The sequence below is a fragment of the Theobroma cacao genome, chromosome 7, assembly GCF_000208745.1.
Source record: "Theobroma cacao cultivar B97-61/B2 chromosome 7, Criollo_cocoa_genome_V2, whole genome shotgun sequence".
In the NCBI taxonomy this organism is placed as follows: domain Eukaryota; kingdom Viridiplantae; phylum Streptophyta; class Magnoliopsida; order Malvales; family Malvaceae; genus Theobroma; species Theobroma cacao.
Genome location: NC_030856.1, coordinates 1,944,394 through 1,972,004, shown reverse-complemented (window position 1 = coordinate 1,972,004; position 27,611 = coordinate 1,944,394). Strand labels below are relative to the sequence as shown.

At 37.7% G+C, this 27,611-nt stretch overlaps 6 protein-coding genes across 9 annotated transcripts; 1 reads left to right on the top strand and 5 right to left on the bottom strand.

The window, feature by feature from the left end:
- LOC18593513 lies at window positions 277-4,486 on the top strand. The gene is made up of 3 exons (XM_007020777.2): window positions 277-912; window positions 1,579-1,707; window positions 2,332-4,486. The coding sequence occupies exons 1-3, from the start codon at window positions 502-504 to the stop codon at window positions 3,901-3,903; spliced, it is 2,112 nt and encodes a 703-aa protein (XP_007020839.2). The 5' UTR covers window positions 277-501; the 3' UTR covers window positions 3,904-4,486.
- Window positions 5,060-7,822, bottom strand: LOC18593512 (probable disease resistance protein At1g61300). Its single transcript, XM_018124168.1, has one exon. The coding sequence runs from the start codon at window positions 7,820-7,822 to the stop codon at window positions 5,060-5,062; it is 2,763 nt and encodes a 920-aa protein (XP_017979657.1).
- LOC18593511 (embryogenesis-associated protein EMB8) lies at window positions 8,349-11,797 on the bottom strand. Its single transcript, XM_007020772.2, has 8 exons — window positions 11,256-11,797; window positions 10,950-11,078; window positions 10,236-10,367; window positions 9,677-9,819; window positions 9,476-9,573; window positions 9,254-9,348; window positions 9,084-9,137; window positions 8,349-8,849 (listed from the first exon to the last, which is right to left on the bottom strand). The coding sequence occupies exons 1-8, from the start codon at window positions 11,658-11,660 to the stop codon at window positions 8,634-8,636; spliced, it is 1,272 nt and encodes a 423-aa protein (XP_007020834.2). The 5' UTR covers window positions 11,661-11,797; the 3' UTR covers window positions 8,349-8,633.
- Window positions 15,787-19,464, bottom strand: LOC18593509 (ubiquitin thioesterase OTU1). 2 transcript variants are annotated; one of them, XM_007020770.2, is made up of 9 exons: window positions 19,349-19,464; window positions 18,653-18,735; window positions 18,496-18,541; window positions 17,389-17,497; window positions 17,134-17,225; window positions 16,989-17,051; window positions 16,479-16,597; window positions 16,151-16,226; window positions 15,787-16,032 (listed from the first exon to the last, which is right to left on the bottom strand). In XM_007020770.2, exons 2-9 carry the CDS (start codon window positions 18,715-18,717, stop codon window positions 15,976-15,978), a joined length of 627 nt encoding a protein of 208 aa, XP_007020832.1. In that variant the 5' UTR covers window positions 18,718-18,735; window positions 19,349-19,464; the 3' UTR covers window positions 15,787-15,975. The 2 variants fall into 2 exon arrangements, with proteins under 2 accessions (XP_007020832.1, XP_017980561.1); XM_018125072.1 differs by lacking the exon at window positions 19,349-19,464 and adding an exon at window positions 19,122-19,218.
- LOC18593508 (reactive Intermediate Deaminase A, chloroplastic) lies at window positions 20,242-22,887 on the bottom strand. The gene is made up of 6 exons (XM_007020769.2): window positions 22,452-22,887; window positions 21,722-21,837; window positions 21,575-21,619; window positions 21,393-21,466; window positions 21,234-21,283; window positions 20,242-20,654 (listed from the first exon to the last, which is right to left on the bottom strand). The coding sequence occupies exons 1-6, from the start codon at window positions 22,621-22,623 to the stop codon at window positions 20,554-20,556; spliced, it is 558 nt and encodes a 185-aa protein (XP_007020831.1). The 5' UTR covers window positions 22,624-22,887; the 3' UTR covers window positions 20,242-20,553.
- LOC18593507 (NEP1-interacting protein 1) lies at window positions 23,176-25,650 on the bottom strand. 3 transcript variants are annotated; one of them, XM_007020767.2, is made up of 5 exons: window positions 24,980-25,650; window positions 24,241-24,392; window positions 23,974-24,057; window positions 23,704-23,880; window positions 23,176-23,592 (listed from the first exon to the last, which is right to left on the bottom strand). In XM_007020767.2, exons 1-5 carry the CDS (start codon window positions 25,140-25,142, stop codon window positions 23,449-23,451), a joined length of 720 nt encoding a protein of 239 aa, XP_007020829.2. In that variant the 5' UTR covers window positions 25,143-25,650; the 3' UTR covers window positions 23,176-23,448. The 3 variants fall into 3 exon arrangements, with proteins under 3 accessions (XP_007020829.2, XP_017980647.1, XP_007020830.2); XM_018125158.1 differs by having other exon boundaries at window positions 23,704-23,868; XM_007020768.2 differs by having other exon boundaries at window positions 23,704-24,057.

Genomic DNA, 27,611 nt, shown 5'->3' with positions numbered 1-27,611 from the left:
CTACAACGTCTCTCTGCAAACCACCATTAATCAAGTGATCAAACCCGCTCGTGCAAGGAAGCGTCCTCGTCGCTGTTAAACGGCGTCGTATCTTATCCCAATGTTCCCTGAATACGTTGACTGTATAAACATACGGTAATACATGTCCGTATTTGTATACACATCTGGGGCTGGGTACGTCCTTTTCTCCATTTCAGACACAGGCAAAGAAACTAACATAAAAACAAACACAGATACAAACACACTCTCTCTCAATTCTCTCTCAGCTTCAGCTTTTCTTTTTCTCTTTCTTTTTTTTTTTTTGTTTTTTTTTCACTCACTATTGTCACAGCTCACTTTCACACACTTCACAGAGTTATTTACAAACATTTTTTTTCCTTTTTTGGTTTTGTATTTTGGGTTGTTTTCCTTTTGCTTTATGAAGTAGCAGGAAATTTTTGGTTTGTTTTCTTTTTTTCTTTTGGTGGGAATGTTGATGGAAGAGGTTTGAGTTTGAGAGAGATGAAGGTGACGGGGAAAGCGAGTTTACCGGCGTCATTTTCGGGGAGGAATCCGACGGACGCGGATCTTAAGCCGACGACGACGACGACGAAGCGAAGGACGCGGAGCACTAGGTGGAAGCGGGTCGGTGCGCCAGCGGTGGGGAGACGGAGCAGGCCGGAGACGCCGTTGTTGAAATGGAAGGTGGAGGAGAGGGAGAAAGGGAGGGAGAAAAGCGGGGGTGGAGTTGAGGAGGAGGAGGAGGAGGATGGTGGTGGTGGTGGACGGAGAGGTGGTGGTCGGGGACGACGGAGGAAAGGAGCTTCAACGGTTTCGGCTAGGAAGCTTGCAGCTGGATTGTGGCGGCTGCAGCTGCCGGAGACTGTGACAACCGGTGCCGGAGAGAGGAGGAGGGATCGGTTAGGGTTCAAGGTGAGATTTTTTAACGTTTTTCATGGCCCCAAGATCTGTGCTTTTATGTTTTTTCTTCTTGTGTTCACATGCTTTTCCTTGTAATGAGAATGATGTTATCAAAAGTGTGATTTTGAAGGGATTAGTTTGGATATTTCTCTTGCTAAAAACTGTTACGTTCTTGCTTAAATTTGAAGCTTTAAGCTTTGGTAGTGAATATAATGCTGATCTTAGTAGTGTCATCATTGTTCATTGTCTGTATGATCATAAGTTTCTTCTTCTATTTTTGATTTCATGATGTTCATAATGCCTTAGATTCTGCCCTGCATGTCAAAAACCCAAAGCTTTCACTACTTGCTAAATGTAATTGATTGATATGATTTCTTACCCGAAAGTCTCTTTTTTGATGCATTTATCATGTTTGAAGTTTGTCATCATTGTGATGCTACGTTATGGTTTTATTTTTTCTAATTATGCCAGGCTTCTCTGAGCTTGGTTTTACTGGATTTGTAGGGCTATGTTCTCTATTGGTATTTACTATTTGCTTGATTCGCAATGAATACATTTGGCAATTTGTTTAAATCACTCTTTTGCATCTTGATTGATCAGTTGTAGTTAAGTTTATTATGAAACTTGATTTGTGATTTCGGACATTTGGAGTTCTTTACATTGTAAATTTTCCTGCAGCCTGGTAGTGATTTTATGGGTGTCCCCTTTCTTTATCATCACAAAGACAAAATTTATGGTTTGGATGCAAAGGATCCGTTGCAGAGCCCTAGTTCTGTCTCTGGCGCAAAGAATGGGCTCCTGCGTAAGGTATGCTGATTTCATTAAGCTCTTTAACTGAGTCTCTTGAAGTTTTCATGACCTGATCAATATGGAAAACGTTGAATTGGAATGGCATAGGGAACCGAAAACCTTTGTCATCTCACTCATGCGGCGCATGTGTCATGCTGCATGTGGGACCCACATTTGATTCTTTCTTTAAGTGGGATTTGTTACTTTCCATTTTGATGATGTTATAAAAGAAAAAAAAAACATATGTTTTTACTCTTTTTGGCATTTTGAATGTTACCAAACCTGAAGGCTTAGTCCCATATAAATGCAGAAGTTAATCTAGTATTTACTGATATGAAAATTTGATCATGTGCTGGACAGATATTTTGTTAGTCTATAGAACTTTTAACATAATCATGGCTTATCAGAGAATTCTCGATCAATCTGGATGAACTAAAAGGGGAAAGAATAGAAACGCAGATTAGTTGCATTTATTGGTACCGGTACATGAGTCAACATGGTTTTAGACCACTTGTAGTTTGCTTTAATACACAAAAAAACCAGGGGAGGGATGCGCACTCTGTATATTGATTTCTTTGTTTCCCTACCTTTTAATTGATTTCTTTACTCTTCTGATCTTAAGCTATTTTTCTCCATTTTAAGATTGAGCCTTCAATTCAATTTTCAAACTCTGCAATGGAGGGAGCAACAAAGTGGGATCCTGTCTGCTTAAAAACAACAGATGAGGTACGGCAAATTTACAGCCACATGAAGCGTATTGACCAACAAGTAAGTGCAGTATCAATTGTTTCTGCCCTTGAAACTGAGCTAGGGCAGGCTCAAGCCCGCATTGAGGAGCTTGAGACTGAGCGCCGGTCCTCAAAAAAGAAACTTGAGCACTTCTTGAGGAAAGTTAGCGAGGAAAGGGCTGCATGGCGGAGCAGAGAGCATGAGAAAATACGTGCATTTGTTGATGATGTCAAAGCTGACTTGAATCGAGAAAAGAAAAATCGTCAGAGACTTGAAATTGTCAATTCCAAATTGGTGAATGAGCTGGCTGCTGCGAAGTTATCAGCAAAGCAATATATGCAGGATTATGAAAAGGAAAGAAAGGCCAGAGAACTAATTGAAGAAGTATGCGATGAGCTGGCTAAGGAAATTGGAGAAGACAAGGCTGAAGTGGAAGCATTAAAGAGAGATTCCATGAAGCTTCGCGAGGAAGTTGATGAGGAAAGAAAGATGTTGCAGATGGCTGAGGTCTGGCGAGAAGAACGTGTTCAGATGAAACTGATTGATGCAAAGGTAGCACTTGAAGATAGATATTCACAGATGAACAAGCTCGTAGCAGATTTGGAGACTTTTCTAAGGTCAAGAACTGGATCTCTGGATGTGAAGGACATGAGAGAAGCAGAATCCCTTAGACAGATAGCTGGATCAGTTAATGTCCATGACATCAAGGAATTTACATATGAGCCCTCAAACCCAGATGACATATTTGCTGTTTTTGAAGATGTAGCTTTAGCTGAAGCCAATGAAAGGGAAATTGAACCATGTGTTGCATACAGTCCTGCGAGCCACGCCTCAAAAGTTCATATGGTGAGTCCTGAAATGAACATTATAAAAAAAGACAGCATGCTGAGACATTCAAATGCGTATTTGGATCAGAATGATGAGATAGAAGAAGATGAGAGTGGGTGGGAAACTGTCAGCCATATTGAGGATCAGGGCTCAAGTTATTCACCGGAAGGGAGTGCTGCATCTGTGAACAAGAATCATCGGGACAGTAATTTCTCAGGGAGTGGAACAGAATGGGAAGAAAATGCGTGTGGAGAAACTCCAATCACAGAAATTAGCGAAGTATGTTCGTTGCCTGCTAGACAGTTGAACAAGGTTTCATCCATAGCAAGACTTTGGAGGTCATGCCCAAATAATGGTGACAATTACAAGATAATTTCAGTGGAAGGAACTAATGGCAGGCTTTCAAATGGAAGGATGTCTAATGGGGGTATCATATCCCCAGATCGAGGGTCAGGTAAAGGTGGGCTCAGTCCCCCAGACTTGGTGGGACAGTGGAGTTCACCTGACTCTGGTCATCCCCATATAACAAGAGGGATGAAAGGGTGCATTGAATGGCCTCGTGGCACACAGAAGAGTAGTCTGAAGGCAAAACTTTTGGAGGCAAGAAAGGAAAGTCAGAGGGTCCAATTGCGGCATGTTCTAAAGCAGAAGATTTAGAAGTAGATGGTGAATTCCAACAGCCCTGCTTATCGTCACGGTAGTCGGATGTGCCAAACAGAAGTAAGTAGTAATGTATTTGTCAGAAAGTAGGCAACTTCTGCTGCTAGTTCAAAATTGGTTAAAAGCTGAAGGGACGTGTGAATACGAACGCCTGATTCATCTCATGGACTTACTGATTATTGCGTAATCTGGTACTTGCTCCTTAGCTCATGCTATGCTGAGAGTTTTGTTTCATCCCTTCTGCTGATATATTGGGAATAATGCTCTTGATGAAACCGTTGGATCATCTCCTTTCTGTCTGTAGTTATAATCCTGCCTGGGGCCATAGTCATTTGCCTTTGTAATCGAGAAAGGAATGTATGCCACTTGTACTTTATCCCTAGGATCCGAGGATATCAGGGAAAGCAAATTCACGTTGGACTGAAATGATAATATTTTCCACTGTAATTTTTGTATTTTTGTTATAAGAGATGCCTCTCTGAATTTCTTATGGATAAAATAAAGGACCACAATGCCTGTCCGACTGGCTTACCATCTCTGGCCAACCTGAACGGCAAATGATTCGTTGGTTTTTTTTCAATATCTATTTAATATTCAAGAGGTAGCAATATTTGACTTGAGTCACTTGGCCCCAACCATTGAACTTTGGTTTGTAATTTCTATCAGATAAAAGTGAAAATATCCCCTGCATACACTGCTGGATTCATGTGGTTGGTAGGCTGCATTTGTCATGTCAAGTGTTTCAAAAATTAAGCAGGGTATCTCAGTCTCGTATCGGGTAAATAAGAGATTTTAAAAAATTTATAAGTGTGAGTATTGTATATCTTATCAAGATAACTTTTTTTAAAAAAGATAATGATGATGTGAGACATTCACTTATTGGATTAGTTCAAAAGTTAATAGGGTATGAAACATTTCTTCCTCTGGTAAAATCTTAACAGTTAAACAGCCAGAGATGAACTTGAAGTGAAAAGAAAAATTATAATCATCTTAGACAAGCACATGAAGAAACAACAAGATCTTCTGCATGAGTGCAGGCACAGATCTACTTGAGTAGAATATGCTAAGAAAAAGAAATGAAAAACCTATCAAGATGACAAAATCATGGACAAAAGGATACAGAGAAGCAAGGTAGCTAGAAAACTATCAGGAATTACGAATTGATGTAGTTCTTAATCAGTACGCACTCAGAGTCAAGGGTCTCATCTTGAAATTTGGAAGCAAAAACAAGCTTAACAGTTTCATCCTCCCACAGCAATCCATCCCACCAGCTCTTATCTCCTTTGATTGCCTTCAAACTGTTCTTTGCACTGTTTGAATTGAATGGCAGCTTTGTCAGATTCGGGCAATTTATTACATGGATCTCCTTAAGTTCAGCAAAAGGCCAAGCTTGCCAGCAGATCCACTCTAAACTTGGTAGTTCAGACAAATAAAGCGTTGTGAGATTTGAGAACAAGTCTGGGTATTCTTCAGTTGCTCCGTTACTGAAATCTTCACGAATTACTTCAGTTAACAAGTTGCATCTGCTTACTAATAGAGTTTGAAGGAGCGGAGCATGGGCGAGCCATGTCAAGTTCACCATGGAACACAACAGAATGTCCACAAGAGAAAGGTTGCGGAAGCATTCATGTCCTGTCATTGGCTTTGAGTTATATAAAAATGGAGGTATATCTTCCATTCCCTCATTGTGTTCTGGATAAATGATCAACTCCTCCAAAGAATAACATCCCTTTAGTTCAAGCCTCTCTAAATGCTCCATGCTTCTCACAAGCGGAGACGGGATTTCAAGTGAGATCAGAATCTTGCATCCTATTGATAATCTTCTGATGCACTTTGGAAACTCCAGGGACTCCAGTAATTTCAGGATAGATTGAAAGAAAGACAAGGTGATACTTAGTTCATTCAGGTTTTCTAGACTCCCCAACTCCTCTGCCAACATGAATTCATCCAAGCCATGAAGGGATTGATAACCTTGGTAAAAGAACATACTGAAAATTGTCAATGAGGAAAGGCTTGAGATAGCTTCTTTTGGGATCTTTGTAAGGAAATATGTGTCATCTAGGAGCAAAATCTTTAGGTTCTTCAAATTCTTAATCCCAACTGGCAACTCTCCTATTGAAGTTAATGACAGATTAAGATAATGCAAATTGATCAATTCACCAATTCCTTCAGGTAACATCCTGAGTTCCTGATTCTCAGACAGGTTCAAAACTCTCAAGGCAAGCATAAGATGAAAGAATCCAGTCGGGAACATCCTCAGGTGAGTTCTCCCGACCAGCAAAGTTTGGAGATGCGGGCAAAAGGGTGTTTCACTAAGAGATGTAAAACTAGTACCCCACAGCGATGCCCTCACAGCCTCCTTCCATCTTGTCAAGCCATGAGCTTTAACTGACGTAACATGATCTTGTACCAGGATGTTGTTCTCTTTCTTGCCGTTCTCACAAGCTAGCCATAATGCCATGTCGCGAATCACATCATGCATCATAACATGTTTTGTTGAAAAACTATACCTTACCCCATCCTCCAGCAGACATGCTAACTTTAGGCTTCCGACAATGAATTCTCCCTCATTCCTGGCATCATATATATTATCAAATTTATCCAAAAACCCTTTCCCAATCCATAGTTCAACAAGTTCATTTTTCTCAATATCATGGTCTTCTGGAAATACACAACAATATAGGAAACATTTCTTTACAGTGTCATCACTCAAACTATCATAACTGAACCTGAGAATGGGAAAGACATGATCTCCCATACCTGAAAACTCTGATGGATAACTCTGCAATAATTTTATAGCATGCTTCCACTCCTGAGGAGTTTTCCTACTTGCCATGGCTCTGGCGATGGTAATCAGAGCAAGCGGCAAACCTTTGCATTCCTGGGCAGCTAATTCGGCAAGCTTTGGTATTTCCGGATGAGAATTCAGAACATCTTCACCTACCTTTGTTCGGAACAAGTCCAGAGCAACATCCGGTGGCAAGCATTCTACCTTTAGCCTTCTATGAGCTTCCATACGGCCACACACTTCCTCAGATCGAGTTGTAAATATTATTTTCGATCCATTAGCATTATCAGGAATGGGAACTCCCAGTTTCATGATGTCTAATCGCTCCCATAGATCATCTAACAAAAGTACAAACGTCTTCCTTCTCAAGACCCTGAATATTTCTGCAGCCTTGCCATCCACATTTTGATTTTCCCACACTCTATCAGGGATATTTAATTCATTCCGAATCAGTTCTTGAACCCTTTCAACCTCTGCATCTTTAGACACTAGAATCCACATCACCGGTTTGAAAGAATGGCTTCTATCAAGGAACTTATTGTTAACCTTCTTTAAGAGGGTGGTCTTGCCTACACCTCCCATTCCATATATGCCAATAATTCCAACAGATGGATCTTCAATCCATCTCCAAACCTGGTCCAGCTTAGTAGCTAACCCCAAGCTGATCCTTTCAGGCCTCTCATCCACCAAGTCACGAGGCTTATCCGGTACCAGCACATCGAATTTAGAATCAGTGATCAGTTCAGCAACACTTTTCAGTGTTTCACTCACTTTCTTCCCAGCCTGATTGCTTGAGCAACAATCATAGAGACAGAAGCCTCCAAGATATTTCTTTTGCACTTCTTCTTTGCCCTCTTCAATAATCTCCTCCACACTGGCTTCTAATCGTTGTACTCTTTCAAGCCAGTCAGTTACTTCATGTGTACGCTGGAACCATTCATTCTCTTCGCAGTCAAGCCTTGCTTCCACATCTTCTTTCGTTCTTCTCAGTCGTTCCATTTCATATTCTAAGGACTCAAGATTGTTCCCCACGTCACGTATGTAATCTGCACGATTCGAAATGGAATTCCACATGATTTTGGCAAGGTCCCAGATTGGCACAACAAATGCTGCTAGCAATGCTGCCATGACCAATGGATGATATTCAACTCCAAAAAGGAAAGTAAAGAAAGATGAAGAGATGCTGTGAATTTCCCAGGACAGTGGACTGTTTATGCCATCTCAGTTGCAGCCTTCCCGAGTTGTTTGCTTCCTTCAGTTCTTAAAAATTTTAGTCAATGATGCTACTTTAAAAACTCAGGGTGATTAGTCAAAGGTTCTAAATTATTCTTTTAATATTAGAGGAGGAATGATTCATGAGTTATTCTGCATACTTTTATATCAGGTACAGCTATATCAGAAGTTCAGATATCCTCTAACAATATATTGTCTAATGATGTAAATCGAGAATACCTTAGATTATATTTAAAGCTTAAGTACCAAGATTGACTTTGAACGATATATACCATTATCTTTTAATATATGAACCATAAACTATAAGAAATGATCCTCAAGGTCTACCTAATCCTATAATATATAACAAATTTTGGCATATTAGCCAGCTGTAAACATATATTATCCAGTACCCTTGAGTTGATCAGCTATCGAGAAACGATTGAACAATGATCAATCAAAGTTCATACGATCTTCCTTTTCTATTGTCAATGATTGTTTTCTTGAGATAAACCTTATTTACCTTATGAGTTAAGATTCACAAGTGACTTGCATACATGAGCAACTAGAGTCATCAACTCTTCCGTACTAAGCTCTAAGAACAATGTGAAAGTATAAAGAATCAGATGATTTCCGGCTTTTTCTAATGGAACTCGATGGTATGATTGTACAGCCAAGATTAAGGATTAAATGATACAAGAACATGTGTATACATGATCTTTGCCAACTATACTTTTGCTTGATGCACGTCCTCTGAACCTTGCTGCACATCTTCTGCATTGCTAGAATTTTCTTTGGATATGGGTGCAGCTTTCTGCAGATGCTCAAGGAAATCCATCACCACATTATCAGTCCAAGGAGCTCCGAAGGGAGCCTCATCACCAGCAACCCAACCCAAATGACCGCCCTGGGGTGTTACTATCAACATGCAGTTTGGATTTCCCTAAAACATCAGAAAATAGACTTCATTGATTATAGAGTTAATGGAGAGGGGACAGCATGCAAAATTATTATGAACAGTGATCGAATACAACATGGAAAGCAACATAGAAATGGGATAAACTGAATAAGTTGGCAACATAACTATCAAAGACTTTCTGATCAAACATATTTTCGATTTTCAAATGAATCTGCTTTGGGGTATAGTGGAATAGCTCAGTGACACAATATTACATACCTTGATATCTTCACGAGGAGTTCCCTCAATTGGAGCAATCGGATCATTTGCAGCCTACAAACCATCATAAATGAATCAAGTTTGTAAAGCAATTACAGATGCTGAAATCACTTTTTAACATAATTCTAAAACTTTTACAACCAAATCAGTAAAAGGTGTCGTGTAGTTACCTGGATGCAAAGCAAAGGAATCTGAACATGTTGTATGACATGACAACTGCATGAATTTGAGTAATAGTCATCCACTGAATTGAAACCCAATGCCACTGTGTATTAGAGGAAGTCACTCTAGTTAGTTGACAGGCCTGCCATCAAACAAAGCCTCAAAGAATGCCTGCACGATAGGGAAAACTTAAAGGAAAGCAAAACTACTTTGATGAATGAAACACATACCGCGTGTTATTGCTTCATCATATTCCCTGACAGTCTGGGGATTCAAACCCACTTGGACATTAAATTTATCTTCTATATCTTCAAAGAGAGGAGTGTGTCTGCAGTTAATAGAACAATTCTGGTAATATTGTCCACAAAAGGATATCTTGAAGTTTTAATGTCATTCATGGTAGGAAAAAGAGGAATTTGCTGTATAATTACTTTGTGAAAGTTCTACAAAGAGCTTCCCTAAGTGCTCTGTCATAGATATTGTTAAAGCCCTTACGGAGGTTTTCGTCTGCAATGACTAAATCAAAAGGATTACACAGTGATACAGCACCAGTGAGAGAGCAATTATTGGCCTCCTGCAAGCAAAACATAAGAAACTTATAAATGAGGCAGAAGCCATAGACAAGCTATAAAAATCTTGTTTTGTTTGATTGGACAGTACCATATGATCAACAGACAAGAATTTGCTGAATAAAGTGACATATTCTAAGGATAAGGGTCAGCTAAATATAAGTTTTCTTGGACCATTCCAAATCAGATTCTTCGTCACATACTTGACTGTTACAGAATCTTTGGCTCAACTTAAACTATAACAGATAACAGAATTGCAGTGAAAGCATGTGCATTCCATGTTCTGCTTATATTTGTAACTTGTAATAGATTTAAATATGCAACAGAAGAGATAGAATTTATCAAGAGAACAAATATAGCTAAAAACAATTTACATTGGTGGCAGGAGAGCAAAAGGAGAATAATAACTTAGATATCTTACCCTTCCCAAATAATTAACAAGGATATTCCCTCCTAGAGACCAACCAGCAGCATAAATATTTGCTTTGGGGTACCTGGAGGAAACATGATCTACTACATGGCACGTATCTCGTGGAAATGATGCTGATTGAAGCTGCATATCAGGTTCATTCAAAAACAAAGTATGTCAGAATACTTGTATTGGCATCTCAATTCATAAGCTCAACAATTTTTGCAAATTCACATGTGAAAGTCACAGGACAAAATACTATGATGTCCATAACATGGTTCTCTTGGACAGCCATAGTTCTCTGATTTTGAAAAAGAATATATCAGTTCCATGATTGACTTCATGCAGCCATTCCTATCCCCAATTACTCTTACCTTTGTTTAATGCCATCAAACCCCAGAACAAATAATCCTATTACTGATAACATTTAAAAAAAAAAACCATTTGGGGGAAAGACGGATTCGAATGCTGCTTTTCGAAAAAAAAGATCATACACCAATCATTGAAGCAAATATTAACATATGTCCATTTAATATTTGCAGATGCTACTAAATGGGGAAACCTTCCTAGCTGTGAAATGCAGATCAGTGCAAACCACACACATGATCTTGAATCAAAATCAACTCCAAAGTCCAAACAAATTTATGTCTCAATTTTCAACCTCAAAATTGATATAAAAATCCAAAAATTTCTTGAAATTAGAAAAATATAGTAGTAGTGTAGTACCTGAGGAGTTGTAACAGGGCTATCTCCACAACCCCGGCTATTGAAGACCACAACCCTCCAACCTTTGCTCCTAGCTTTCACCAACATATGCTTTACATATGAATCTTGACTCCCTCCTGTTAACCCTGGCTGCAAATTCAGAACCACTCAACTTTTTTCACCAAACAAACAAAAGGGTATCAAACTAAACCTTTTTAAATTTGATTCCTTCCCCTCCTTCCATCAAATTAAGCAAAAGGGTATTAGAAAAAAAGCAGCACATATTCATAATTATAAATACTCTGGAGAGAAGAGATATATACAAACCAGTAAAATGAGGATGGGAGCGTCAGCAGGCAAGCTGCGGTGGTCGTCGCTGGCCCAATCCAAGGCTATGGTGCCATCATCTTTAGTCCGAAGGCACTCACGGCGGTACCTGACATCGGGGACTTTACGGAAAAAGGCGGCGAAGATGGTCTCAATGTGGCGGTTCCAACCAACGATCGGAAAAGGCTTGTAAGGAAGGTGAAGGCTCTTGAAAGCTGGGAGAAAACGATCAACCGCTCCACCACTGATTTCCAGTGAAGGGTGGTGGTCTGGCATTGCTGTGGTTGTCACGGTGGTGGCACTGACACGGACGGTGGTGAGCGGTGAACGTTGGTGGCGGAGTGGGGTGATTGTTGGTGGTGGTAACGGTGGTTTGGAGGTCAGAGACAAGGGAGCTCTTGCCATTTTAGGGGGGTAGTGTAGATACTTTTGGTCTTTGAACGTTTGTTTCTAGCTTTTTGGCAAGAAGTGAAAAACCTGTGGCTGTTAAGACATGACACAGATTTTGTCTTAGATTCCATTTAGATCTACTTTTGCTTCCCATTGGAGTTTTCTTGTACATGAGTGATGAGAAACGATGGAAATCACTGATGACATGATTCAGCAAGGGACCATTTTTGCCACGTTTTCCTTGCATGGGGGAGTTGAGACTTGGGACACGAACATGACTTAAACGAGTGGACCTAAGCCTAATTGCAGAGAGACGTAAGGCTAGGAAAGAGAATCAGCCCATGCTCCATTGTCTACTTGCCGACTCTTTTCTCCAAGGAAATGGACCAATCAAGACTTCACTTTCATGAATTCCTAGTGAAAAATTAAAAACACAAACCCTGCTGTTATTTTTGGACTTTTGTTTGACAATGAAACAAAAAAATCTTGAGGCCTTAGGCTTCTTTACCTCATGTATTTTTGATAGGGTTCCAAGTGGGAAAGGACTCTACATCTTTGAAAGAGGGACTTCCATTAATGTAGGTTGAGATTAGTCTAATTAACATTGGCAGGCACTAAAACTGATTTTTAGACAAGTAATTAACACTCAACCTTCAATATCATAGGAAGATTGTAAAGACCACTCTTAAATTTCTGTGCTTTAGCAAAAGAAACAGAAATAAGACAGTGACATAAGTCATAAAACCGATATGTTTTAGAAAATGGTTCATGTAACGATTTAAGTTCAAGCATCACCCGTTCAACAATATTAAATCTCATTCTCAAAAGTTTAAAGTTTAAATTGTTGTAATAATTGATTGAAAATTTTTATATAAATATTAATAATCACATTCACATTCAATGTGAGATGAAGTATCATAGTTCGTGGTAGAATTTCAAGGCAAAACCCACTGGATATCGTTTGGGTTTGGAAGGATTGAGTGCAACGAAGAAATTAATAGAATAAAAAAAGGGAAATTAATAGAATTTTCATTGATCTAAAACTTGGCCCATATCCTCACTATTGAATATTGAAACATTCACTGATTTATAGGCCAAAGCCCAACTTCACATCCCATTTTCTCACCCGACCTATCAAGAAATCCGATCCACCTTTTCCAGAAATAGAACTTAGAGCCTTGGGTCTTTTGGACCCATCCATGAAAATATTAATCTAAATAGTTCATAGCAACACCAAGCATATTTCATATTTCATGTCCATGGTGAAGAAGAGTTCTCTTTTCTTTTATCAACACCAAAGATAACCTAATTATGAATTATTATTTGATGAAAACATCACTACATTGGGATGGTAATAGGTACCCTATAACAAGATACTTGTAAACATCTGACCTAATTATATAAAGTTAATGTACTCTATATTCGAATTTGGGGCGAATTCGGATAGTGGATAATAAGTTTATTATCCACATCAAATTCGGGTAAAATTAGATTTATTTAATATATTTAAATAATAAAATTATAAAATTATAATTATATTTAAGTAATATTATATTACAAAGAATAAAATTACCATGACATTCATAGTTTACTCGTAAGAAAAAAAATCAAGTCATGATTAACAATTAGTAACCATCATTAGTCTGATTAGGTTAGTTCATTATTTTGTGTCAAACGGATTCAACTCATTATATGGATACACCCCTAGGGTTCATAGTATTGAACAATTCCTTCGTAACACCGTTCTTGCGAACCCTCCAATGGCAGCTAAGAAACAGGAAAATTGTCGCCCATGGCCACCAGCACCCAGTCCGTATCCTTGGCTTGTTTACTCGCATGGCAAAAACTAAACCTTTTGCACCATTACAGACCCCAACGAGAGTCACCTCAGCAGAATCTCACGGTTGGAAGGTAAAGTGTTTTGGACTTCATGTCGTGGCTGGTGTCTTTTTTCTGACACTCGTGGCCGCCGGGTTCTTTCTTTGGAACCCCACGACACTGCAGAAAATAAGGCTACCACTACTGAAGTTCGAAGGAAGCATTCACCACTGCACTTTCTCCTCCTCTCCAAGTGACCCCAATTGCATGATCTTACTCTCGGCGAAAGATGTTCCTCTGATCATATTCCTTCAGCTTGGAGACGAACAGTGGACTGAGATAAATTATGAGGAGGAGATGGAGAAGTGTTTAAAAGAGAGTAGAGAGCTGGTCCAGCAGGGTGATCAGACATAAAACCCACTTCACATTATTGGCTGCAATGGTAATTTACATGCCCAAACATCCTCATCAGTAAGGTTATTACTAATCGAGAAGCTTAAACCTGATGGTATAGTCATGACATCGTTACATCTTCGGGTTCCCATGGACCTTACTGGTATGATACGCTTTGAACTGTTCTTGCTTCAAGTTCAAGGCAAAATCTACTGTATATTGTTTGGATTTGGAGAATATGGAGATATAGGGCCTGGGAAAGAAGTTGTTGCTATTAAGGTTCATAGAGTAGATCCATCCAAGAAGATTTGGGAGAAGGTTGAACATGGTCCGGATCTTATGTTCTTTCTAAATTATCCCAATTATGACTTCTGTTATCAGACAATCGAGTCAGAAATTTATGAAAATTGCATATATTTTCCTTCAAATAAAATTTTGTACTCATACAATATTAGAGATAGAACACTATCGCATTCTCGTCCATTGCCAAATATACAATCACCATATTCATCATTCTAGATTATATCTGATCGAAGGTAAATATCTGTCTAGTTTTTTCATTAATTCTACTTATAGAATCAATCTCATTTTCAGATCAAGTACTGAAGCCGAGGAACAAGCCAAGATCAGATGCATTATGGCACAAGAGGAATATACAAGATTGCAAGTCAAAGAGGGGGAAAGCAATGTGGTAGTGGAGAAAGGAGGCAATGACGAAAGAAAATATTTTGATGTTCCATTAGATATTGCTGCTAAGATTGCTGGGCGTCTCACTTTAGTTGATTACTTGCACTTGCGCGCTACTTGTACAATGTTTCGATCAGTATCCCCTCCTGTTGATTGGAAGAAGAAGGCCTTGGAAGGGTTGGAGCTCCCTCCACTATCCCATGGCTTATCTTCTTTGAGAAAGATGGTGTCTGCTCCATGGTTGACCCAAGACATTGGGACAAGTATCTAATAAACTTACCTCCTTCATTATCAAACTCTGAGATTTGCTATTCCAAAAATGGGTGGTTGCTAATGTCTGGGACTATGGATTGTACATTCCTGTTTAATCCGTTCACTAGAAAATTGTCCCATTTCCAAGTAATTTTTCGTATGGTTTAACTGCTTACATGGGCTTTTCTTGCTATCCAACTTCTTCAGATTGTTTCGCTGTTGTCATTGAAAAGTACTATCCAAAGATTTGCCTACGCTTCAATCGTCTAGGGGCCCAAGAATGATCATATGCTGAATTCCTTGATGAGACTGACTTTGTCTTCTCTGAAAATAGCCCAGTATTCTATCAGGGAGCATTCTATTGTTTGGGACATGGTGGAAATCTTGGAGTTTTACAATTTACAAACGGTGGGATCACTTGGGAAGTTCTTCCCAATCCTACAAGACCTTGCTCCTCCTACCAGCAAAACTTTCTGGTGGAATGTGATGGGGAGCTTTTGACTGTGTTTGTGGTGCATTTAGAGAAGGGGTTCACGTTTTCAAGCTGAATCTCTCTTCAATGGAATGGATCGAGGTCAAAAGTTTGGGAAATTATATGATTTATATCTGTCGTTCTTCTTCTCTTGCTGCAATGGCAACAACCCCTGGTATGGATAACAAAATCTACTTCCCCAGATTCTGTGGCCAAAGTGGTCACAGCACTGTGCTTTATTCTCTCGAAACAAACAAATTTCATTCATTTGACAGTGGGGATGCGGAAGTAGATTTCTATGGAACTACAGAACAATTGTGTGCCGGCTGGATTGAACCTAACTGGTGCTGAACCTTAAACTTTTCATTGCCATAATGTTGAAGTTTAGTTATTAGGCATGGAGATAAGAAAACTAGATATTCCATGAATGTAAGGATCTAAGTTCAAGCGTTCTTATTCTTTGTTTTATCTTATCTTTGGTGTTCTATTGTGTGTGTGTGTGTGTGTAGGACAATTCCATAAGAAAACAGTAAACATTTTCATTTGGCACGAACTGTTCCCAAGCTAAATTGACCAACCTTATTGGTTTTTCAAGAATCCAATGAGATAACTATCAAACAAATGATAAAAAAGTTCAATGAACTTAGGTAAGAAAGAGCTCACTAAATCAAATGTATCTCCCATTTTTCTTGCCCAAACCTTTTTCTGTCATCTATATTCTTGAAAGTTCACATGGCCTGTTGCTTGTGCATGCTCCATAGCCTCCTAAACATTCAAATCGAATTTACTTGTGTAAGAAGCATGATATTTTAGAATAGGTCAAGCTGGATAAAAGCATAGAGAAAATCTGAAGCTAGCATGAGCTATAGAAATCAAAACTGACCTTCTGGCCGACCACTCCAATTTGGCATACGCCACAACGCAAAGTGAAGTTGGCGGTGTCAGTGTAGCTCCTCTTCCTATAAAGTAAGCAGATGAAATTACTCCAAGTCAGTCGAGATCAAATGCTCATTGCTGAGCCAGGAAATACCGGAGCAAACTATTATTGCAAAAGAAATAAAGAATGAAACTTAAGAGGCTAAGCGCCTGCAGAATTCTTGGTCATCTGACTAAAGTTTTATATCCTCGGTAGAGATCAATTAAAAACATCAAAGCTCTAATATAAGCACTGTCTGTATAAACAGATATAATATAAAATCTTAAAATGATACCTTTGTTGATCCTTGACCAGATTAAGTGCAAGGCCTTCAACTGGCCCAACAGTTCTATTCCTCTGTACAGCAAAGATAGTTTGATCAAACTCCTCCGGAGCACCCTCAAATGGGGACATCTATTGATACAACCACCAAAAACCAAAAGAACATAAGAATAGATGGGAGAACGGCAGCAAGAATTAATAAAGGATGAAAACATCAGGAAAGGAAAATAAATACACCATGCACCTACATTGCCAATTAGTAGTACTTATTTCTCACAGATTCATTTTAAGTTGCCTTTATAACAATTTCCTCTGTGTATGCTCACAAACACGGAAAATGACATGAATATAATAATGTTATTTCAATTATTCTTGATTGGAAATAACAAATGCAAGAGTAACACATATATTGTTTTAAAACTCCTAGCATACAGTTGCTAATGCATTATTAGAGATAATATAATTTTAAGGGCAACAATAAGAACAGGCACAACAACAATGAATTGGTCAAGAAGCAACATACAGCCAAAGCATCATAGTGGAGACCATCATAGATCAGCATGACTCTTTCAGAGTAGTTCTTATCCTGTCATGAAAGGCCATAGCAAAAGGGGAAAGTAAGCATCAATAATGACAAGATGATAGCGACGAATGCACACAGTTCTAACCTGACCATACAAATCACATCTGGCAGTCTGGATATCATATGCTGCAATTTCCCTGCCATAGTAATCTGCTAATATTGAAAGCTCAATGGCACCTTCAAAACAGAACATAAAATAATGAGGTCAGCAGGATCATTAATTAATTAACCAGAAGAATGTCCTAGCAATATATTCTGATAGAATGGATAACTAGAGGAATGACCATTACAGTGATCCATTATAATCCTGTGGCACTGAAGAGAAAAAAGTTCAACAAACCTCCCCACTTGTCCGAGTCAAGAATCCACGAACAATACTCAGCATTCGGCTTTGCAAGAAATGCCTCAGAATATTTTGTAGGATCACTTGCCACTGTTGCAGCTATAACCTTCAAAAAGTCATCAATCACACCTGGTTAATTTAATAAAATAGCATTCGGAAAAAGAAAGGATCAATGGCCTTATATCAACAATTTATTTTTGCACATAGATTTCCTTGAAATTAAAATAAGTTGATCTTTTCAATCTACTTTGGAAATACAGATGCATGCAACTTTTAATAATAACAGTTGAACATTTAAGTATATCATATTTCCAAAAGATGCATCAGAGATTATAGTAATAATACAGTGTGCTAAATATAGCTAAGCATGAACTTCTTAATCAGTAATAGCAAGCAATTACTAAAAAGCTTTACTAATAGTTAAAAAACCAAGTAAGCTGAATGATATAGTAATACAAATGAACACAATCAGCAAATAGCCGATGATTTGCATTCTGTTTCAAATTTCAGAGAGAGAGAGAGAGTAAAAGATAAGCTCTTTACTGTGACAACATGGCGACAATAAAGGGGATTGATAACATGTTGGACAACTTTCTCTTTGACCCTGATTCAATTCCAAATTTTCTCCCGACCAAGGGTTGTAGTACAATTTGAATTACTGACTTAAATAGTGAATGACTTGTCCCAGAAAACTTTAAAGGTTTAAGTTATACCATAATGGTATAGATACCTAGTTTGGAAATCGTTACTAGTCCACCATACTGGAAAACCGTTAAACTTACAGTAATTGATTATGTTACTATAAAGATCACAAACAATAGAAATGGACCCACAAGACTGACGTTTTTCTGACAAGTTTATACTTTCGAGAACCTATTTATAAGACTTCCTATTTTGTCCTGATTAAAGATCTTCATCGATTAATCCTAATGCATTCTGCTACATGTCAAAACGTAAATGCTAGACCAGACTAGTTGCCATAACGGTACATTTGATGTTTCAATTTTGATCTGCAATTACCATGCAAGAATCCAATAAAGTGATTTCAAGAATGACACAAACCAAGTGTATTGACAATATCCATGAGATAATATAGATAAGAACCTGTCTCAGCTCTGGGGCTTTTTCTTTGACATGGTCCATAACGTACCTATAAATGAAGAAACAAAGAAAAATGATATAAAAATAAACAATTATCACTCCAATCAAACTAATAACCATTAAAATGGAAAGATCATAATCTTGTAGTTTATCAGCTTACCCAACAGCATTAAAAAGGCAACTGTTGTCCGAGGGGATGACCCTTCTAACGATAATACCTTCCATGATCGATAACGTATGCACCTGAAAAAACAAACACAAAATTATCTTGTACCATTCATATGAATACATAATTCCACTCCTAACAAACTATCATAGATTCCAGAAAACTGTTAAACAAACTTGAGCAGATGAAACAGAGAACAGAAGATTGGTCAAGAATGAAAGCACCAGTTGATAACTAACAATTTAAACTAATATAATTCCATTGAATTATCGTAAGCAAATTAGCCAAAATCTATGATAACAACATACAAATAAAGCATCAACATATGAAAAGAAAGATTATAACATGTAGGGGAAAGGAAGAAACCGCACAAACACAGCAAAAGAATCAAGATTTTGAACCATAAAACATGAAAGAATTCAATCAAAGAAAAGAGGTACTAACAACAAAATCTAAAACCTACCCAAGAACAAGAAAGGAACCAAATTCAGAACTAAATTACCCAGAAGCAATTCAAAAAATACCCAAGAACAGAATTTCACAAACAAATGTCCCCAGATCTAGAATTAGCACCAAAATAACTTCAGAATAAAGAAATTTATAAGATAACAAAAGGACCACACAAAAACTTAATATATACATATATAAAATATAAAGAAAAAGAGAAATTTAAACAAAGGGAAATCTTACAGTTCTTAGTTGGTGAGAAAAAAGAAAGGATTTTTCTGTTCTTTTAATTTGGTGTTATGGGTAAAGTGAGAAGCTTTTTGATGCTCCCACTAAAGGCGGGCACCGAATGTTATAACTTACTGTATCAGATGCTCTTCTCTTCTGTCTTGTCTACCTTGGTCCCACCCTTTTTGTGGGAAAAATCTAATCTTTGGCTTAAATTTGAAAAAAAAAATTTATTGTGACATAATGCTGTATTAGGTAAGCTAGTTAAGTAAGGAAGGTATTAAATTTGATTATCTTTATATTAAATAGAAGCAGTTGCACTTAACAAAACATATTAATGAATATGACTTTTGATTTCGATATCTTGTGATTTTTTTCTTGTAAAAAATTCAACTGTTAAGCGCACGATGTTGTAAACTGACGGTTAGTTTTAATTTTACATGAAATCAATTAGGTGATAGATACTTGATGCTGCTGAGTTTATGAATTCACTTTGGCCCAATATCAAGAAATTTCAGATCTTTCAGCAGGCATAGTTACTCCATTTACATCCTTACCATGAGGGCTTGAACTCTTATTTTGCTTATCTCTGTCCCAACTACACCCAGTCTTAGCCCAACCTTGCTCGTGCCCACCTGGGGTAGTGGCTCAGGGGGCATCCCATTCAGCAAGAGAAACTTGCATTTGTTTGACATGAATAAACTAGCTTGATATGGGAAGTTTCCTATTTACTGCTGATTGGAAAGTATAGTGTTAAAGCAGTAAGTGCGGTTCATCAACAGGCATTGCAATGAAGGGAAACCAGGGTGGGTGTTGGTGTTAAGTAGAGGCTACCATATGCAGTACTCGATCTCCTAAATCCAAGAACTGCGATTGACTGCTCTGGCTCAACACGGACCATACACAAATTCATGACAGTTCATAACATCAGTTTCAAACATTATTAAGCTCAAAATCGCATTCAAGTTTACTTGCTGTAGCCGTTGTAGAAGAATTGTTTGTTTCTGCCAAATGGGATCATTAACTGCAATTATATAACTGCATCAGTACCCCTACTTTCATACAGCTACTGCTGAACTAGCCTTTTTTCGCCTTTTCAAGTCTGAGTTCACTAAGGCAATTAGAATTGACAGCAAATTCAAAATCGGAAATAACTAAACTCTAAAAACTCATTTTCCTCCCTTAATAACTTCCACTTTTTCAGCACAAAGTCCCTTTCATCATGCCTTGAGTGCAGCAATGCATTCAATTTCGATCTTGGCATCCAATGGCAATGCCGCTACCTGATATGTTGAACGAGCTGGAGCAGGTGAAGGAAAGTCTGCAACACAAACCGTTTAGGGGACTGAATTAAAATGCTAGTTTCTACATATGGTAGTCAAGTTAGCTATGGAGGAGAAAAAATCAGAAGAAAAGTATGATGCATATTCTTTTAGTCCACAATTTTGACAATTCACAAGTTTATAAGATGGCCTCATCAATCTGACAACTCCATTCCACACTCAATTTTTGGATTCTATTTTGATAAAATGTTCAGATTAACACGTGACAGCCGTAAAAGTTATTAGGGACAACTAGAATTTTCAGACAGACACACTGCATAGCATCTGTTGTTTATCCTGCCTGCAAAACAAGCTAGTTGAGTGTAATGCCAGATGTATCAGATGTCAATTCACAGGGTAAGTCTACTCCACTATATTAACTCGAATACCGAGTTTAAAAATAGATTTGCATGCCCTCTAAACTTCCTGATTACCATCTATTTTCACGTTTTCTTTCATCAATTTTCTCAATGCAGTGCAAATAACATGAGCTTTAGGACAAACTGGTGAAACCATATACATCCCAAAAGCAATTGCTGTACATAAAACAGATTTTAACTTAACGCTATTACACTCACATTTAGCATAGATCTCATTTACTTTCTTGAAGTCTTTCAAGTCAGCCAGCCTGCATGAAGGAAACAACGTGAAAAATAAAAATTTCATCCATTTCAGATTATCAAGCCCCTATCAAAGCAACAAGGAAAATGGCAGACAAAAGTGAAGAGGAATCGTACATAATTGTTGTCTTAACCACAGAGGAATAGTCAGCACCACTGGCTTTCAGTATTTCTCCCATATTTTTGAGTACCTGTAGATTTGCATAGAATTGTCAATTACCAATATGTGTTCAGCTCCAAAATTGGAGAGTTAAAATAGCACACTTACAGAATCATTAGTTCACATTTCAGTAGGTTACCTGCTCCGTTTGATCCTCTACACTAGCTGAGATGAACTTGCCAGTCTGGAATAGAAAACCAATAGACATGTTCAGTACCTTGTGTATTATAACATAAAATCCGACAACCTTAACAAGTCAAGCATCTTCAATGAACATGTCACAAACCTCTGGAATAAGACCAAGAACACCAGAGACAAAGAGAAGATTATTGGCCTTAATTGCCTGAGAATATGGTCCCAGTGCTGCTGGAGCTTTGTCAGTTGCCACAGCCTCCTTTATCCCTGAAATCAAGACATAGTCACAAACCTTAGGCATTGAATCAAACCAAGGCCCGAATAAGAAAAGAAGAAATGCGATAATGAAACAAAGATTGGTCCAAAGTTCTAACCTATGATCAATTCACAAACATCATTATCTTACAATTTGATATACTTAGCCCCCGTCTCATAATGCAGTTAATAAATTCGACATTTACTCGTACACTGCCAAACTATGACAGCATTGTTGCTCCTAAACCATTTAAATAAACTCCATGTGGCATTTTACAACAGGAAACAATAAAATTCTGGGTATGAAAGATTTTACTTCCAAGCACAACGAAGTTCCTAAAATAGCAGAAAATCAAATATAATTCCCTGAAATTCTGTTTCAAAAATGCCTGACAATCAAAATCTCAATTAACTTCATAAATTCAAGCACAAAAACTCCATATCCTTCTTCATTCCCTTCCACATACACTTGATTGAATTTGAAAGTAACATTTTAAGGATTCAATTGAAACCAACATTCAAGTCCAAACAAATTCACACATGAACAACCATTTTCAACAACAACCCATCAAAGAAAACAGTAAAAAGAACCATTCATTTTACTGATAGTCATTTTTGTTTTTTACCAGGAGAAGTGGAGAGGCTTAAGCAAGCAAAAGGAAAGCCTTTTCTGGAGGAAGATCGCCAAAGGGAAGATCCAGCTACAACTCCCCCAGCTGCGGCTAATGGAGAGCGCGTGCCTAAGACGCCCAAATCGACTGTTGGAACATGGATTGACCTTAAACTACACCAAGCCATCTCTCGCTTTGTCCCTCCGTCTCGCACTGTTTCTTTGTCTTTGGTGTTATGATTTTGTGTACTGCAGGTGAAGTAAACCGAACTGAGGCAAGTTCCCTGGGAATATTCCTGTTTTCCCTTTCGATGTTTACTAGACTGCCCTTGGGTTGGCCAAGCCTAAACTGTTCATATTTGTTGGCCCATGCATGGTGAAACTTTGGGCTTGGAAGGGCGTGGCAAAAATCTTCTCCAAAATCTTTCAGGATTACCAATGGAGTACGAATATTGAATTCTATGGTAATTATATTACGTGTTCAATTTTATACCATCAATTAAAAATTAAATCGAATTTTATGAATAGAGGGGAAGATTGATGACGATTGTGTCAAAAGTTTTATCTTTGGGTCTAGATACAGGGGAAGGACAAAAAGCATTCAAGGCATTAATGTGCGTTTAACTTCATGAGTTGACATTGAATTGCCATATGAACTTCTAATCCTTAAGGAAATTTGAAAGGATTGAGGTCTTAGTTAATTCTTAAATTGAAAAAGAATGGAAGATAATGGATAAGTCTTCTCCTAAACCTATATATTTTAGCATGATTTTCCCTTTCTGTTTTGAGATGAAAGAAGTTTTACAAGTAAACCAATGCTTGATGAAGCCATTTCCATCTTCTCCCTGGCCAACAAAAGTTGGCTAGGAGACCTTGCAATGGTCTATATACAAAAGACTTTTTTTTTGTTGGCATCATATTCCATCATTCATTTCCTTACAAATTGTACATTGCCACAATTCAAAACCCAATCACCATTTTTTTGTTGTTTTGGTGAATCAAAATTTGATGATTTACAGTTCCTCAGCATCATTGCAAACTTGTTCTCTACACATAGGACAAGTTCCTTGCCTGCTTAGCCATTCATCTATGCAGTTTAAGTGGAAGATGTGGCCACATCTGGGAAGATTTCTTGCCAATTCTCCATCCTTTAGCTCCTAAAAATATAGAAAACATCTCATTTCAATGTTATCATATTACAAGAAATAAGGGTTTTTCTCTTTGTTTCTGTTCTTCTTGAAACCTTGATCATAAGACATTATTCTTACCTGTAAGCAGATTGAACAGGAAGATTCCTCCCTTGATTTGATCATCTCACTAGGGTGAAATTCATGCACTGGAAGCTTTTGAATGCAACTTCTGGACAAACCCTTTGCGCCATTTACATCATATATGTCTGAGATTTCTCTATATGTCGATTCGAGTGAGTTCATCTGAAACATTTCCTTCAGGTTTCCCGTTAGATGAAAAGAGAAACCAAAAACACAAATGCTTAAGAAACTATAATTGTGTTTGCCTACAGAGAAAACTGTACTTACTTGCCATTGATAAGCTTTTAGCACTGCTGGACTTACCCATTCGATGAAGACCTTCCCATTTACTAAGCTAACTAACAAAGCTACCTGCAAAAAAAGGGGGAAAATTAACATTTTTTTACCTTTGATGTACATTATACCAAAGGGGTAGTTAACAAAAACCACTTTTTCCTCTTGAATGTCACCTAGTGAGGATGAAATTAATGCAACGCCAAAATGTAGCAATCTGGAAGTTAATTGATCAGGTTGTGTTAGCAAATGCTCCTATACCTTGGACAATGACTCCCCATTAGCTAATGATTCCAGCAATTGAACAGCTGTGATGGCACCTGCAACAGCACCAATTCCAGCTCCCCGGAAAAACCCAGTTTCTGTCGTCTGGCCTTTCATTGCTCCCACAACGGTTCCCACTATAGCACCGCCTGCAAAAACCAAACAAATCTGAGTTCAAACAGATGATAGCTTCATACAAGCTTTCCCTCATTAGACACAGTTAACCAGGGTAGGCCTAAGGTGAAAAATTACAGTTACTTTGTTTGTAGAAAGCCTTAATGTGTTTTCATGTACACAAGTCAGTAAATAGAATATTCAGCAAAGGCCAAGAGAAAAAGTACAAAGTCTGCACAGAGTTTTGATGTAACTGAGTATTCCAAGAGGTAACTAACATGCTGTAAAAAGTACTAATTTTCTATCTGGCCACATTTTTTATTTTAATCTGGCCAGATTGGTTGGTAAGAAACTAAAAGAATGCTACAGGATTTGTTGTTAAAAACAGAGATTTCAATAATGAACTGTTTTGACTTTGATGCTGGGAAAGTGGGTAGCTATGCTTCTGAGCAAGATAAAATGTAAAGACTGAAGTCCTGGTGAGATTATTGATGAACCAAGTAGCTGAATAAGCTCAATGAAACAAACATACAATGTAAAAGATTTGGATCAACATCCTTGAAGGAAGCAACAATCTATAGCATTGAATATGCATATTACTTTCTGATCATAGAAGCCATACCTAAAGCAAAAATGCAGGTGACAGCAGCAAAGACAGTTCTCTTCAAAACTCCAATCAAGAACCCAATTCCAAGATCTCTCATGGCAGCAAAAAACCACAAAGACACAGCCCCTCCGCACCTAAATGCCACCTCAGTGATGCCTGGAAGCCACTCCTTTAACATTGGAAAAGAGCTCAAAAAAGGGGGGCAGAGAAGGAAAAGAGGGTGAAAGCTGTTGCTTGAATATCAGAAAAAAAATGAAAGAGCTGGTTTTTAATGAGTGGGGAGTGCGTGATGTAAATACAAGCATTTATAGAGTCAAGAATGCAGGGCGGCATTTATGAGGGCTAAAGGCCCCAAAGATAAACCGATGCATGCGAGAATAAACAAACAAGGCAGTATAGATTCTCTTAGGGAATAAAATGAAAAAAAAAGAAAAGAAGAAGCAGTGATATGAGCAGCCCTGCAATATTGATAAATGGGGACTATCAGCTTTTCTTTTCTATTAAAAGAGAATGCTAACTTAACAAGGAATTAACCAAAACTGTCAAATTGGGATGGTATTCATGATTTTCATGGTAAATCTTGCTTCCAATTCGGTTTCTTATTGAGTGTTAATCTATGATTACGTAATGAAACACTCTTGCATACGAGAGGTTATTAGAAGCTCAAGCTCCCTTAGAAAAAAAAAAAAAAACTCATTAATGACATTAGGTAAGAAGACGTGAAATCACAATAGATTTGTGGCAATGCAGAAACTTGTTTCTGTCATTTGCATGACTTGGCCAAGAATAAGAATGATACCCTTTTGATGTCTAAAGTTGATTTTAATTAGGACAGGATTTAGTTTGTGGACAACATATCAAAATCCATAATCTGAAAAAAGAGGTCCAGGACAACCAGGATAAAAGAGAGGCAGAAATATCGCAAGTGAAATTAATGAATAATAAATAATAACAAGAAGAGGCTAGTAGGAGGTTCAAGGCTGCAAGTTACAACATGGGCCCAAAAAATGAGGAGAAAAACAGAAAGAAAAAACAATGGGTGCAGGGTGTCTAATCTATAATCTGGTATTGAATGCTGATTTGAATTCATCCAATTCTCAGCATTCTACAGACCACTGGCTGAAGACTTTGATGAATGAATTTGGATTAAATCCAATTGGGCAATTCGGGAAGATCCTGGAAACTTGTCTGCAAATCCTTATCAATTGGAAATGGGGATTATTGGTTGGCCATAGCCACAGTTTCTGTCAATTTTAAATTTAGTAGATTTCCATGTATTAAAGGGTTGCTTCACCTTGTAAGTGCCTAAAAATAAAAAGCAATGGGCACCAATAGCAGGCTAAGTAGCTTAGAGGAAATCCCAGAGAAACCATGTGCTAAAGATGGTGGTAAATTAAGCCCTTCTGTGGGCTGGAAAAAATTTGTGAGACATTGGGGTAAGGAGTATGGACAGTCCTGCTTGGGTAGAGCAAGTGGTCCTTTAAATGCATTAATTGCTTTTAGCTACTGCTGGATACTTTTAACTTGCCAGGATAGGTCTCCCTCATTGATTCAGCCCCCTGATATTTTTGGGTGCTTTAATTGATATTCACCAGAATGTATTATTGAAACTGTTAATCACAGTTCCTTTGTCATTTCACAGTAAACTAGTAGATAAAAGAAAAGTTAATGATTCTTTTAACCTTGGTGGAAGTAAAGCCAGCAAGCAAGCCATAAAAGATCTATCAGAACTAATTGCCACTTTAACTGTAGTATTGCAATAGCATTGTGAGGAAGCTGGGAATAAAAGTTATCTCTGACAGATCAAAAAAATCCAATAAGTTCTGATTTCCTAGGCAAAAAACCAAATATTGAGTACATAAAATGATAAAATATTTATTTATTTTTTGAATGTATACATCAAGAAGGTTCTGACAAGTTCATATGTACATCAAAAGATTTCAAAATGAATAGCTCAACAATTATTGAGAGTTTCAATTTGCAATAAATTAAAGATTTCTCAATCCATTGTGAATCTACCCTTGAAAATGATAGTACCACAAGAACCAAATCTGGTACTGTTCATATGAATTGAATATTCACAGAGCAATTCCATGAGGCAGGCAAAGAGACCAAGTATGGATAAACTCTTGGTTGGCAAGAAGGACCTAGAAAAGTGTACAACGATTTAGTATGTAAAGCCACCGTACATATGAATCGACTATACTCAAAGAAATAGCATGAGGCAGATAGGGAAAAAGACCAGGTATGGATAAACTCTTGGTTGGCAAGAAAGAACTTGAAAAGTATAGAAACATTGTTTGTAGACTTGTAGTATTATCTTTTAGTATTTTGGTAGCCAATTTGTATTTCTTTATATATATATCTGCACTTTGATAGTGCCATCAGAAGATGTGCCATTTCAGGAAACTTGATCTCAAAGCTGATTCCAACTTGTAGACAGTTCCATTATCTTCATCTGCAAATTTTTTTTTCCTCTGATCCAATTGGAAACATGTATTAGGACCACTTGAAGTAATCTTTTCTCATCTAATAAACTCATCTCGTTTATCTTAAAAATCGAATAAAAATCGAATCGAAACGTTGACATAACATCTCAAATATGCAAACTCGAAATTATTTTTTCATGAATGTACTCTTAATTTAA

Excerpts from the sequence above, each read along its gene's own strand:
- LOC18593513 (XM_007020777.2), top strand. The coding sequence starts at position 502 with ATGAAGGTGACGGGGAAAGCGAGTTTACCGGCGTCATTTTCGGGGAGG. Across the intron at positions 913-1,578 it reads GGGATCGGTTAGGGTTCAAG|CCTGGTAGTGATTTTATGGG; the intron begins GTGAGATTTTTT and ends ATTTTCCTGCAG. Across the intron at positions 1,708-2,331 it reads AGAATGGGCTCCTGCGTAAG|ATTGAGCCTTCAATTCAATT; the intron begins GTATGCTGATTT and ends CTCCATTTTAAG.
- LOC18593512 (XM_018124168.1), bottom strand. The coding sequence starts at position 7,822 with ATGGCAGCATTGCTAGCAGCATTTGTTGTGCCAATCTGGGACCTTGCC.
- LOC18593511 (XM_007020772.2), bottom strand. The coding sequence starts at position 11,660 with ATGGCAAGAGCTCCCTTGTCTCTGACCTCCAAACCACCGTTACCACCA. Across the intron at positions 9,820-10,235 it reads TTGTTAATTATTTGGGAAGG|GAGGCCAATAATTGCTCTCT; the intron begins GTAAGATATCTA and ends TTTTGCTTGCAG. Across the intron at positions 9,574-9,676 it reads CTTTGTAGAACTTTCACAAA|ACACACTCCTCTCTTTGAAG; the intron begins GTAATTATACAG and ends TATTAACTGCAG.
- LOC18593509 (XM_007020770.2), bottom strand. The coding sequence starts at position 18,717 with ATGGAAGGTATTATCGTTAGAAGGGTCATCCCCTCGGACAACAGTTGC. Across the intron at positions 17,498-18,495 it reads AAGCCCCAGAGCTGAGACAG|GTTATAGCTGCAACAGTGGC; the intron begins GTTCTTATCTAT and ends GACTTTTTGAAG. Across the intron at positions 16,227-16,478 it reads CTGGTCAAGGATCAACAAAG|GAAGAGGAGCTACACTGACA; the intron begins GTATCATTTTAA and ends CTTACTTTATAG.
- LOC18593508 (XM_007020769.2), bottom strand. The coding sequence starts at position 22,623 with ATGGCTTGGTGTAGTTTAAGGTCAATCCATGTTCCAACAGTCGATTTG. Across the intron at positions 21,620-21,721 it reads TTCTTGGTCTTATTCCAGAG|ACTGGCAAGTTCATCTCAGC; the intron begins GTTTGTGACATG and ends TTTCTATTCCAG. Across the intron at positions 21,467-21,574 it reads TAGAGGATCAAACGGAGCAG|GTACTCAAAAATATGGGAGA; the intron begins GTAACCTACTGA and ends GCAAATCTACAG.
- LOC18593507 (XM_007020768.2), bottom strand. The coding sequence starts at position 25,142 with ATGTTAAAGGAGTGGCTTCCAGGCATCACTGAGGTGGCATTTAGGTGC. Across the intron at positions 24,393-24,979 it reads CACCTGCATTTTTGCTTTAG|GCGGTGCTATAGTGGGAACC; the intron begins GTATGGCTTCTA and ends TGGTTTTTGCAG. Across the intron at positions 24,058-24,240 it reads ATGGGGAGTCATTGTCCAAG|GTAGCTTTGTTAGTTAGCTT; the intron begins GTATAGGAGCAT and ends CTTTTTTTGCAG.